This window comes from Alligator sinensis, unplaced genomic scaffold, assembly GCF_000455745.1.
Source record: "Alligator sinensis unplaced genomic scaffold, ASM45574v1 scaffold251_1, whole genome shotgun sequence".
Classification (NCBI taxonomy): Eukaryota; Metazoa; Chordata; order Crocodylia; family Alligatoridae; genus Alligator; species Alligator sinensis.
This window is the reverse complement of record NW_005842503.1, coordinates 280414-294276: the sequence shown is the minus strand read 5'-3', so window position 1 is coordinate 294276 and position 13863 is coordinate 280414. Positions and strand designations below refer to the sequence as shown.

Sequence of the window (13863 nt, the reverse complement as noted above, 5' to 3'; positions counted from 1 at the left end):
CAGCAGGAGATCTTATGCCATACAGTATCATAGGAAGGTCAGAAATCTATAAATGCCTCTACACCACAAATATACTTGCTAAACAGTTATTATACCCTAAAGCCCATAATAAGCTACCACATAGAAATGCGAATACAGCTTTCTGAGAATCATTTATTTGTTATGCTCCTTCCTTATCCTTCTGGACTACAATTGATTATCCTTTTTGAGTCCATGAGGGGAGGGAAGTAGTTGATGGTGATAGCACTCCTCAGGACTTTGTCTAAAATGTGGAGACAAAAGTCAGGTAAACTGAGCAGTATCCCAAAAATCTATCATCTAATTTTTCTTTTTTTTGCACAATTAAGCTTCTGTAGAGCAAGAAACCTACTCAACTTCTTGGAAACTTTTGCCATTTACACAAAAACACTCTTATACAATCTAATTCTACCTATTCAGCATGGAAACCAAGAGCTTCTCCAGATTTATTTTCAGATTGATCTTCCAGCCTCCTAAACACATGTGTAACGTAGGCTAAACAGCCACTTCCAAGATGAGTCTATGGTTTGTACCATCTCACTTTAAACACTGTAGACTGAAACGGTATCCCTAGAGACTCATGAACTTCATTGATTTCCTAGAACACATTAGTAGAACTATTCTGAATAATGAACTGACAAACAAACCTGGATTTTCTTAACTAAACATTGGACTGGTGCCACCTACAATGAGGCGATCACGATGGGCCCAATTCCTATGGGGCTTTTTGTGTGTGCATGTGCGTGAAATTTGGAATTCTGTCTTACAGACGCTAGCTATATGAGGCCCAGAGAATCATAGAATCATAGGAAAAAAGGGGTTGAAAGGGACCTCAGAAAGTAATCTAGTCCAACTCCCTACTCAAAGCAGGACTCCAGCTCGATCCCCAACTAGATCATCCCAGCCAGGGCTTTGTGAAGCAGGCCTTAAAAACATCCAAGGATGCAGATTCCACAACCTCCCTAGGTAACTTGTTCCAGTGCTTCACCACCCTTCTAGTGAGAAAACATTTCCTAATATCCAAACTAAACTTCCTGTGCTGCAACTTGAAATGGTTGCTCCTTGTTCTGTCATCTGTCACCCCAGAGAACAGTCAAGCTGCATCCTCTTTGAAACAACACTTCAGGTACTTAAAGACTGCTATCAAATCCTGCCTCAGTTTTCTCTTCTCCAACTAAATAAACTCAGTTTTCTCAGCCTCTCCTCATAAGTCATGTGCCCCAGCCCCTGAACCATTTTTGTTGCCCTCCACTGGACTCTCTCCAACTTGTCCACATCCTTTCTATAGTGGTGGGCCCAAAACTGTATACAGTACTCAAGATGTAGCCTCACCAGAGTAGAATACAGGGGAATAATTACTTCCCTTGACCTGGCAACACTCCTACTAATGCAGCCCGGTATGCTGTTAGCCTTCTTGGCAACAAGGGCACACTACTAGCTCCCATCCTTCATATTGTCCACTATCATCCCCAGGTCCTTTTCTGCAGAGCTGCTGCTTAGCCAGTCAGTCCCCAGGCTGTAGTGGTGCATGGGATACTTCCATCCTAAGTGCAAGACTTTGCAATTGTCCTTCATGAACCTCATGAGATTTCTTTTGGCCCAATCCTCCAATTTGTCTAGGTCACTCTGAATCCTAGCCCTACCCCCCAGTTTATCTACTATGCCCCCCAGCTTGGTGTCATCCACATACCTGCTGAGGGTGCAGTCCATCCCATTTTCCAGATCATTAATGAAGATTTTGAACAAACCTGGCCCCAGGACTGACCTCTGGGGCACTTCACTTGATGCCAGCTGCCAGCTAGACATTGAACCATTGCTTACTACCTGTTGAGCCCAACAATTCAGTCAGCTTTCTGTCCACCTTACAGCCCATTCATCCAACCCATACTTCCTCAGCTTGCTTGTACGAATGCTGTGGGACACAGTATCAAAAGCTTTATCAAAAGATAATGGCTAGCGGCTCAGCAGTTATATTAGCCAACTTCTTCAACACCCTTGGATGGATTGCATCCGGCCCCATGGACTTATACATGTCCAGCTTTTCTAACCTGCCCTTTCACCACTGTTGGCTGCTCATCTCCTCCCCAAGTTGTGCTGCCAGGTGCAGTAGCCTGACCTTGCCTGTGAAGACTGAGGTAAATAAGGCTTTGAGTAATTCAGCCTTTTCCTCATCATCTTTCATTAGGTTGCCTCACCCATTCTGTAAGGGACCCACACATTCCCTGACCTTCCTCCTGTTACTATCATACTTGTAGCAATCCTTCTTGTTACACTTCACATCCCTTGCTAGGTGTAACTCCAGTTGCACTTTGGCCCTCCTGACTTCATCCCTGCATGCCTGAGCAATAGTCTTGTAGTCCTCCCAAGTTGTTTGTCCAAGTTTCCACTTCTTGTAAGCTTCCATTTTGTTTCAGCTAATTGAAGAGTTCTCTGCTAAGCCAAGGTGGTTGCTTGCCACATTTGCTATTCTTATTGCATATCGGGATGGTTTGTTCCTGCACCCTCCCTAAGGTTTCTTTAAAATACAACCAGCTTTTCTAGACTCCTTTTCCCCTCAGCCTGGCCTCCCAGGGGATCCTACCCATCAGTTCACTGAGAGAGTCAAAATGTGCTTTCCTGAAGTCCAGGGTCCATACTCCACTGTTCTCCTTCCTTCCTTTTGTCACAATCATGATCTCATGGTCACTGCTGCCCAACTTGCCATCCACTTCTACATCCCCCACCAATTCTTCCCTGTTTGTGAGTTGTTGGTCATTTCAACACTTGCACCAGGAAATTGTCTCCAGCACTCTCCAAAAATGTCCTGGTTTGCCTACACACTTCTATATATAGTTCCCCTAGCATGTCAGAGTGATTGAAGTTCCCCATGAGAATCAGGGCCTGTGATCTGGAAACTTCTGCTAGTTGAAGAAAGCTTCATCTACTTCATCCTCCTGGTCTGGTGGTCTATAGCAGACACCCACCGCATCACCCTTGTTGCTCTCCCCTCATCCTTGCCACCTCATAGGGTTACTTTGCTTGCTTTATTCAACACTAGCCATCCCCAAAAGGCTTCTGGCTTCAAAATATTAGTAGTTGAGAGGGAATGAATTCTCCCATATATTGAGCTAGCCTGAAAAAATATTAACAATATTATATTTCCATTAGGAAGAAAACAAATATATATTGTGTTGGATAGCTAAATGAGAGATTGGATTGAGATATAGTGTCATGGTTGAAGCTTTAAATGGTGAGATTTCTTTCTCCAAGGCAGTCACTTTTTAAAAAGCCCTGCTACTGACTTCAGTCTGGTGCTTGTTTTAATTTTTTTTTAATGTTATATGATGTTTTATCTGTTTGCTTTTCTCTGTGTTTGTCTTTGTTTCCCCTCTGCTGTCCTTCAAACAGAGGTAGATATTTTGTAGACTCAGAGTATAGGGAACTTGTATTTAATTTTAAAATAACCAGTTAACAAAGAATTTAGCAAACATCCTGAAGTGTCATTGCTTAAAGACCATAGTTTTCTAACCAAAAGACAGGGCTTACAGAACTACAGAGTTATTGTTCTAAAGTATTGCAAAATTAACGCTGTACTAATGCAAATGCAAGAATATAGTTTCCCTTAAATAGTACTGACCACAAGTAACGGGATGATTTGAGTATACTTATGCAATACTAATATTTTCAATCATAATTAGAATATATTTCAGTTTTTCTGGGTGGCACTAACAATAGGTAAAGGTTCAAAAGAGGAAGTAATACAGAATATGACAAAAGTAGTATGCAGACAAAATTTGTTGTGTGTCCAATTGTTGTTATAAAATATTGAGAAGTCTAATTGGTTTGGCAAGATGACAGCAACTCATTGCTGTCTTATAAAAATGCCAAAAATGTGACGAAACTCCACTATTAAAATTCTCATTTTACTGTAGTCTAGGTATACTGCAAAAGTGTCATAATTAATATTTGGAGAACAAGAACTCATTATTTTTTACAGGAGTGTCCCATTGCCCTGTCATAAATTATTCTTCACTGTGCTTGCAGTAGAGGCTTCTATGCATACTGTTCTTTTTTTTACCTGAGCTCGTGGTTTTTTCTGTTGTAAATACAACTTGAAATACTTGTGACCTACGGCACTCATGTGGGTCAGATTCATAGCTGTGGTGAACACTATATTCTTCCAAGCCTTAAAATTGTTTTCTCAAGGCCTTTATTTCCAACAAGATGGAGGGAAGAGAGCTCTTTGAAAACAACAAAACAAAATAGTTTAACTATTAAATATATTTGAGCATGTATGAAGATAATGATATTTGTGGGGTTTTATCCCTTCTCTTCCCTTTCAAGTTTGTTTAGGATCAATGCTAGGAATAGGGCACATTGTACAAGCAAACTGGAGTGTCTAATTCCCTTCCTTCCTGTTGCATTTTTCTAGTTGTGTAATGTTTGCTTGTAGTGTTTGCTACCATACCTAACCTTCAGGCTGTGATGACATGGAGCATTTAAGCAATTGGTCAGTCAGCTAGCCAAGAATAATAAGGGAAAGAGGTGTAAGAGGGAAGGTTTGGATGCTTAGTTCAAAGCAGACAATTGTATATGTAAGAGACAGAGAAAACCAATTTTGAGGCTAGACTGATGCTAATGGACAGCCATAAAAAAACTGGATCATCCACACCTATTTCTTAAATAATATCACAAATATTTAAATGTAAATACACTGTTTATTTTGTGCTTCTGCAACCTTTATTGTAGCACAAGAGGTTTCCTTTAATGAGTTCATTTTATAAAGCAAATCTCTTAGGTACTGCATTGCTATTTACTCTCATACATATTTGAGCAGTGTCACTACAGGCAAGTATTTTAGATAAGTATTTTATGAGCACTGGCACTAGTGCTGTGCAGGAGAGAGAAAGGACAGATATGAATTGAGGAGTAGGTTAGATAAGCATATCACATGGCCTTCATAGACTTTGGCTATCCCTTTCTTTTAGTGTGAATTGTTTTTCAGATTGTTTTAAAAAGGCATGAACATCAGAACTATTACTTTTTTTCTTTTCTGATCTGCAAAGTTCTTTTTTAATGTTTAATTTAAATTTGAAAATAAGGCAATAATTGTGTGATTATTTTTTTCCTTTCTTTATCCAGCCGCTTATTCCTCGAAGCCCGACAAGCAGTGTTGCTACACCCTCCAGCACAATCAGTACACCCACCAAAAGAGATAGCTCTGCTCTCCAAGAACTCTACATACCTCCTCCTCCAGTAGAGCCTTACATTCCCAGGTAAACACTTAGTGATGATCTTGCTCATGGCCAAAAAATAGCCCTCAGAAAATGACCAACTGAGCATTTAAATGCATTAAGTTGATTATTAAGAGAAAAAAAAAGAACCATGCTAGTGTAATATTCAGGCATTGGAACTGCAGGTTCAAGCCCCTGATAATTTCCCTTGGAGTTGGTCTAGTTTTTAACAGAGCCATGATCCATCTGATGCAGTATCCCACCTTCAAAAGTGGACAGTACTACATTTTGGTTGAGAAAAATCCTGCCATAGGCCAATGTGGGATAATAACATGCTTATCTTGATTGTCCAGTACTAATTTGAAATAATGATTTGTCTTAAAAAATTATACAAATTGATACAAATCGTATCAATAATGTCTGCCGTCTGAACCAAGAACCTACATTATTTACCTTACTATATTCTGTAGTGACTCGGTTGTTCCAGAAATATATGTGCCACTCTGAGTTGTGAGTGGAATGGCCATATTTATCACTCTCCTTTCAGGCTAAACTACCAACCTCTACTCAGCAGTCTATTCATTCTTAGCAGAGTCCTCACCCAACTCCCAGATAACCTATTACCGTTCAGTTAACTAATTACAGTAGCCTAGTATACCAATTGTTTCTTTCCTAAAATCATGTATTAATATTATAGTCTACAAATGCATCCATAAAGTATGAATTGTAAACTAAGCATTAGACTAGTGGGATTAGTGAGAGACCATGATACAAAGGAACAGTTCATTTTAAAGTGTTCTGTGTTTACTATGCGTGCAACTTTATATGTCCAAATCATGATTTTGGGGGGTTTTTTGGCTGCATTTTGTTACCTTTGTTGAACTTGTTGTAAGATCAGTATGCCCATGACCTGGACTAGAGTCACTCAATAGTGGAATAGAGTCACTCAGTAATGACTCATTTAGCTAATTAACAAGATGTATTGCCTGATGCTGATAAGCCTTTCCTGTGTGGTAGCCAAGGATGTGTTGGATAGAAAATTAAATTGGCAGGGGCAAAGGGAAATTGTGTATGTATAAAAAATCCTTAATTTCCAGAGATATAGAATACTCCTGAGGGCAGAATGTTCAGTTTCCACTTCGTGGTTCTGATGATGTTCCGCTCCTTTTGTGAAGCCATGAACTAAAATCTTGCAGATATTTCTTATACTTGCACTGTCTGTTCTGGACTATATTTACTTTTAGCAAAACAAACAAACAAACAAAAACCAAAAAAACCCAAACATTTCTGTTGTCACTTTAACAGGTAATATAATTAGTCCTGTTGATTTTGCCTAAACAGTTATTCTAATTGGTGTCTTCAGAAAATGATGAACAAGCAATACAGGTAGGGCGCAGACAGAATTTAAATTTGTCGTGTTCAGCCCTCTGAAAGTGCTCTGCAGCCATGCCATGCGTGACACACGTACACAGCTGCAGAGTGCTTTTAAAGTGGCTAATTGCACAACAAATTGACCCTTATCAAGTGGGGGAACAGATGAAGGTGCTCCACTTTGAGCACCTTAGGGAACTTCTGTTCCCTAGGATTAATTTGTGGGTTCCCTAAGCTATCTGTAGGTGGGGAGGGGGGAGAGAGAGTGAGCTGCTGGTTGGGGTTTGCCTGGTATGAACTGGAGGATGAGGTGGGTGGATTGGAGACCCCCTGCCTCATGCTCCCTGCACCCCCAGTCCTCTCCCCTCCAGATCAGGCCAGGCAAACCCCAGCTGGCAGCTTGCTCTTCTTCCCCCCTCCCTTCCTACAGATATCCCCGGAGCTAGGAGAAGGGGCAGAGCTGGGAGAGAGATGCAGCTCTTCATTGCAGGCAGGATCAATTCCTCTTCTCCACCCTCCAACCCAACAGGCAAACAAGTGTTGGGGGGGCTCTAATCCATGGTGCTTTATGAAAAGTACCATGAGTTAGAGCAGGGGCCTGCACTTCTGTCAGCTCCCATAGTTTATCTCGTTAAGCTTTGGGATTTTTTCCTCTCAGCAAAGAAAAAGGATGCCAGTCATTATATTTGAAATGCTCACATGGAATAGATGTATCTTTAATCCATTTAATAGATACCACTGTAACCCTATTAACACTATACTGGTGCAACTGAAAGATTAGTGTAGCTTTAGAAAAAACTTCTTGGGACCTTAAAGATGTTAATTCTAAACACTTTAAGCTAAAGGGAATACAAATGAAACAATTAGAGTTCTTCAGGTTTGTCACTGGATGAAAATTTGAGTGTTTATATTGCACAGACCTTACACTTTTGAAACTAAAGCTAAGATAGCCTCAGAAAAATACTATGTATATATTGCTGATCACAAGCCTGCCACTGTTTACTTCCATAGAAAATTTATTAAATAAGTAAATGATGTAATTTACAGGGTGTGTTCTAATGTGTAGCTCTCATTCACAGTTTACAACTCATCTGTCACAAAATCTGGGACATTTAAAAATCCATTTGTAATTATTTGTTTTAGACTTAGGAAAAATTATCAATGGTAATGTGGTAGTGTATATAGCAACACTAATCGATTACTTTTCAGCTTAGCGCACACAAAAACTAGTTTTCTTTCTTTGTTTTATATAGTTAATTAAGACTGACTAACTACATAGTTTTATTTTAGCAGCTAAAACTCAGCAGCTCTACCAAGACTTAAATTCCTTGTTTTAACTGGAGTCCAGAGCGAGGGGAAGTTTACTTGGAAACTCACACAATCCCTTACTGTAAGCTTGCTAAGAGGAAAGAGGCTGTAGGGAAAGGGAACCCTTCAGATCAAGGAACAGCAAAGAGGCCAGCTGCAGAGGAGTTTGCTAGGGATGGTCTGCTTGGAAAGAGGGACAAAGTGAGAAGCAGCAGATTAGAAGACCCAGAGACATGGCTGGAGGACGTTGCAATCCCAGAGCCACTGCCACTTCCAGCTCTTCCTCTGCTTCCACCTGTGAGGTGTCTGTCCAGGCAGGACCACACACTGTTGAGGCTTCCACCCAGGTCCTGGATCGGTTCTGTGCAGATCTTGCAGATTCCTTCCAGTGTCAGCCAGGTGGAGGAGTTCCTGCAATGTGAGCAGTGCCTTTTGGTGGTGTCCCTCAGGGAGAAGGCAAGACAGGTACAAGGGGAGGTAGCAAGGCTCCAAAGCATCCTCCGCCATGAGAACTTCATCGATTCCAGGCCGAGGGAAACTTCTAGGGCTGCGGAGGAAGAACTGCCAGAGGTGATGTTAGTAGAGGAAGAGGGCATGGACTCCCAGGAAGGCAGAAGCTGGAGGCTTGTTTCTTATGGCAGCAAGAAGTAGCCATCCCCACATGCAGTGGTTTGCCTAGAGAACAGATATGGAGCACTAGCAATGCAGGCGGAGGAGTGTATTCCATTGGTGGAAGAGGCCAGGCCAAGAATCCCCAAAGTGGGGAGGATCAAGACCACTGCCACAAAGAGGTAGCAATGGGTTATGGTGGCTGCAACCCCGCTTCTGCAAGCGACAGAGGGATCCATCTGCCAGCCTGACCTGTTGTCCCAGGAGGCCTGTTGCTTATCTGGAGCCTGGATCCAATGTCACAGAAGGATTATCAAGATTTGTCCAGCCCTCTGACCACTACCCATACTGCTCATCCATGTGGGCACCAATGATACTTCCAGGGATGACTCTGAGCAAATCAAGAGTGACTACAAGGCTCTGGGCACAAGGGTGAAGGGGATGGGGCTCAAGTCATCTTCTCAATTCTTCCAATCAAGGGGAGGGGCCCTGATAGGAGCAGACACATCCTTCAGATCAATGCATGACTGTCCAAGTGGTGTTGCCATCCAGGATTTGGCTTCTTCAATCATGGGCTGTTGTTCCAAAAAGAAAGCTTGCTAGGAAGGGATGAAGTGAGAGAAAAGCATTTTCATAGACAGGCTGGCTAACCTAGTGATGAGGGCTTTAAACTAGGTTTGCTGGGGGATGGAGAACAAAGCCAACTAAGATAAGTGGGGAACTAAGATAAGTGGGGAAGCAGGGGACCTGGAGGAAGCAGATACAGGAGTGGGCAACAGAGGAGGCCTCATTCTTACTGACAAAGTAGGGCAATTAGCTAGTTACCTTAGGTGCCTGTACACAAACGCATGGAGCCTGGGAAACAAGCAGGAAGAATTGGTAGTCCTTGCACAGTCAAAGAACTATGACATGATTGGGATAATAAAGATTTGGTGGGATAGCTCACATGACCAGACCACTGTTATGGATAGAAACAAACTGTTCAGGAATGACAAGCAGGGGAGAAGAGGAGGAGCAGTTGCAATATATGTAAAAGATCTGTATGATTGCTCTGAGCTCCACTATGATACTGGAAAGTATCTGCGTTAAGATTAGAGGGAAGAGCAAGAAGAGTGATGTTGTGGTGGATGTGTGCTGTAGGGTACCAGACTAAGAGGATGAGGTACATGAGGCTTTCTTCAGGCAACTAACAGAAGTTTCCTGCTCATAAGTCCTGGTTCTCATGCGGGATTTCATTCACCCTGACATCTGCTGGAAAGGCAATACACCAGTGCACAGGAAATACAGGAAGTTTTTGAAGGGCATTGGAGACAACTTCTGGGTGTAAATGTTGGAGAGAACAATTAGGGGCCATGTTCTTCTTGATCTACTACTCACAAACATGGAAGAATTCATGAGGGAAGTAGAGGTGGATGGCAAGTTGGGCAGGATCTTGACAAAAGCATGAAAGGAGAGCAGCAGATTATGGATCCTAGATTTCTGAAAAGCAAACTTTGACTCCCTCAGGGAACTGATGGACAGAATCCCCTGGGAAACCAGGCTGAGGGGGAAAGGAGTTCACAAAAGCTGATTGTACTTTAAAGAAAACTTACAGAGGGCATCGGAACAAACCATCCTGATGTACAGGAAAAACAGCAAATGTGGCAAGCAACCAGTTTAGCTTAGCAGAGAACTCTTCAGTGAGCTGAAACACAAAAAGGAAGTTTTCAAGAAGTGGAAACTTGGACAAACAACTTGAGAGGAGTATAAGAATATTGCTTGGGCATGCAGGGATGAAGTCAGGAAGGCGAAAGTGCAATTGAAGTTGCAACTAGCAATGGGATGTGAAGGGTAACAAAAAGCTGGGGGGGGGGGGGTAGTAGATAAACTGGGGGGTAGGGCTAGGATTCAGTGTGACCTAAACAAATTGGAGGATTGGGCCAAAAGAAATCTCATGAGGTTCATCAAAGACAACTGCAAAGTCTTGCACTTAGGATGAAAGTATCCCGTGCACCACTACAGCCTGGGGACTGACTGGCTAAGCAGCAGCTCTGCAGAAAAGGACCTGGGGATGATAGTGGACAATATGAAGGATGGGAGCTAGTAGTGTGCCCTTGTTGCCAAGAAGGCTAACAGCATACCGGGCTGCATTTGTAGGAGCATTGCCAGCAGGTCGAGAGAGGTAATTATTTCCCTATATTCTGTACTGGTGAGGCAACATCTTGAGTACTGTATCCAGTTTTGGGCCCCCCACTATAGAAAGGATGTGGACAAGTTGGAGAGACTCCAGCAGGGGGCAACGAAAATGGTTCAGGGGCTGGGACACATGACTTATGAGGAGAGGCTGAGGGAAGTGAGTTTATTTAGTTTGGAGAAGTGAAAACTGAGGTGGGATTTGATAGCAGTCTTTAAGTATCTGAAGGGTGGCTCCAAGGAGAATGGAGATAGACTGTTCTCAGGAGTGACATGACAAACAAGGAGCAATGGTCTCAAGCTGCAGCAATGGAAGTGTAGGTTGGATACTAGAAAAAACTTTCTCAGTAGGAGGGTGGTGAAGCGCTGGAACCAAGTTACCTAGAGAGGTGGTGGAATCTCCATCCTTGGAAGTTTTTAAGGCCCATCTTGACAAAGCCCTGATGGTCTTGCTTTGAGCGGGGTGGGGGGCAGAGTAGATAACCTCCTGATGACCCTTCAACCCTAACTTCCCTATGATTCTGTGATTCTATGGAATGATTAAACTGTGCATTTCTGTAATCTTTTTTCGTTAGCTTAATCCTACTGGACTGTAGTTCACTTTACAAACCCATCCAATAATATAGTCTATAATATGATTTGATTGAAGGATATATTCTGGCATTTCAGTAGTCTTTTGTCTATAGTTGACTCTATTTACAAAGGCTTTTATTTTTTGTTTGTGTGTCATCAAATAACTGTGCAACTCTTCCTAGGTTACTGTTTCCATTCCTGACTGAGTATAACAAAAACAGGCATTCTTTTGTTACTGGAACAGAGTAAGAGAATTACTACATTGATGTATTTTACATATCCCTGCAGCCATGCCACATTGAGGTCTGACGATATTCCCAAACAGAAAACACCATGGTTGTCATCACACATGTGGCATGAGGGAGAGGCTGCAGGTCTAGTACCTTCTGTGGAACAATTACTTAAAAGGTGATAGTCGCATATTACTATTTGAACTGGTCTGCCTATTCAAATACCAGCTCACCTTTTAGGGCACCTATACACATGCAGAGAGGCTGCTCTGTTGTGCTGTAATTACAACATGCTGGAGCAGTCTCAATTAATCGAGTGTCCTGGAGCATGGTAATCACTGTGCCCCAGCAGACTCCAGCGTCATATGTATCAGCATCCCTGCACTGAAAAATGCCGGTGAGAGCATTTATCTAAAGCTCTTCCCTGCTGCCATTTTTCAGCACAGGGACACTGATACATGTGACACTCTGGGCACTTTAATTAGAGTGGCTCTCAAAGCCACTCTAGTTAAAGCACCTGCCGCCCCTCCCCCTGTGCCTTCCAGAGTACGTCTATAAATGTCCTTTGTGGTTCATCATAATCCTCATAATTTATCCCCATTCCCAAAAGACCAGCAAGATGAGTGAGCTTTCCATTTTTTCCAGAGGGTGAAAATCCTCAAGCTTTTTCAGAATTTAGGAAAGAATAGATTCAGCCTGCAATTGAGATCAGTAGACAGAAATGTATGTAACAGTTCAGACAGTATTGCATCCACCAAAGCTCTTGGTATAGTAAATATTTTCAGTTTCCTACTTACTGAAAGATAGCCACATAAAAATGTACTATTAAAATACATTCAAAATCTCTTGTTTATTAAAGGGATGAAAAGGGAAATCTTCCATGTGATGATGTTGGCAGACACATAGTGGGCAAGCCAGTTCATACAGGATCGGAATCTCCTAATTCATTTCTTGACCAGGAATATCGGAAGCGTTTTAATGTGGTTGAAGAAGACGCAGTCTTATACTGCTATGAATATGAGAAAGGAAGAACAAGTGGTCCTGGGAGGAGAGAGAGCACTCCAACATATGGTAAGGTATTAATAAGGCTCATTCAATGTTTTAATTTGTGTCATGACTGACATTTTCTTTTTAAATAAAGAATACACATTTATGAATTTGCTTTGCTAAGAATTTTCATGTTCTGTAGGAGGATGTCAGTATAAACATTTGTTTATTAAAAATCTACTGTATAACTTTTTTAGTACACATAAAAATATGAATGGGTGGTTAGTCCAGATCAATATTCATTGTAATGATATGTCTAAGTCCTGTTTCTATACAGAAAGTTGTACTTAATATTATCAGTTTTACCTTCCTGATTTATTTTATTACTATCAATGACCAGTGTAAAACTTGTCAAAGGATATATTGTAATAATCTTTTGGTTCCATTTCATCAGGGAAAAAAATTTCTCAATTTACTTCTTTATGGCTAGGTGCAGCCCAAGGCATAATCAATCTAAGTTGCGTAGTTTTCTGTAAGTGGCGTAGTTTAGATCAGTGGTGAACAGAACACATATTCATTCTTGGGGGTGGGGGGTGCAAATCTTAGACTGGATTCTGTCATTTTTAAACCAGTCTGTGCATGCAGAACTTCTGCTCTGTTATGGATATAGACCAGTTTCTAATCACTTATACCAGTAAAGTATAATGTCAGTGCCATGATTTGGTAATATTTAAATGAGCTCTAATAGCTTCTTAAGCATAAACAATCACTTTGTCTTGCAGTTGCATGTACTGTGTTAGCAAATTAACCTTTACAAAGTGAATGCCTTCTGTGAGTGACTACCCTATATAGCAAGAGTGGGCAATTATTTTGGGCGGAGGGCTGCTTACCCAGATTTGGCAGACTGTTGAGGGCTGCATGGGTAGCCCCACCCCTTGACAGGTGCCCCACCCACCTGGTCACCATCTTGGGATGAACATCCCAATGTCTTGGGACCAATGTCCCAGGGCCAGCACCGGTGGGGCCCAAAGCGGGGCATAGGCTGGCAAGGGTCTGTGGAGCCAGGCTGGGCTGCACCAGCAGGGAGGGGGAAGCTGGTCCGGCTCCATAGAGCCCCTGCCAGCTGGGACCCCGCACTCCTGCCACCTGCTCTGGGCCCCACCGGCGCTGGCCCCAGGACACTGATGCGGGCCCCGTGCTCCCGCTGGCTCCCTACCCACTCACACCCAGTGCCCCCCAGCCCTGCAGTACAGGCAGGGGATAGCCCTCAGCCCCGACCCCCTGCTTGCGAGCAGAGAAGAAGCTAGTGCTGAGCATGGGGAAAAATGGCCCCTCGCCTGCCCCATGGTCGACACTCCCTGCTGCCGCTGCTCACAGCCCCT

General features: G+C 42.5%; 1 protein-coding gene across 1 annotated transcript in view; it reads left to right on the top strand.

The window, feature by feature from the left end:
• CNKSR2 (connector enhancer of kinase suppressor of Ras 2) overlaps positions 1 to 13863 on the top strand; it is a 322916-nt gene that overhangs the window by 170308 nt on the left and 138745 nt on the right. The window contains exons 10-12 of the mRNA XM_025213030.1: positions 5140 to 5273; positions 11553 to 11672; positions 12354 to 12565. Coding sequence (XP_025068815.1) covers positions 5140 to 5273; positions 11553 to 11672; positions 12354 to 12565 — 466 coding nt within the window. The remainder of the gene's footprint in view (positions 1 to 5139; positions 5274 to 11552; positions 11673 to 12353; positions 12566 to 13863) is intronic.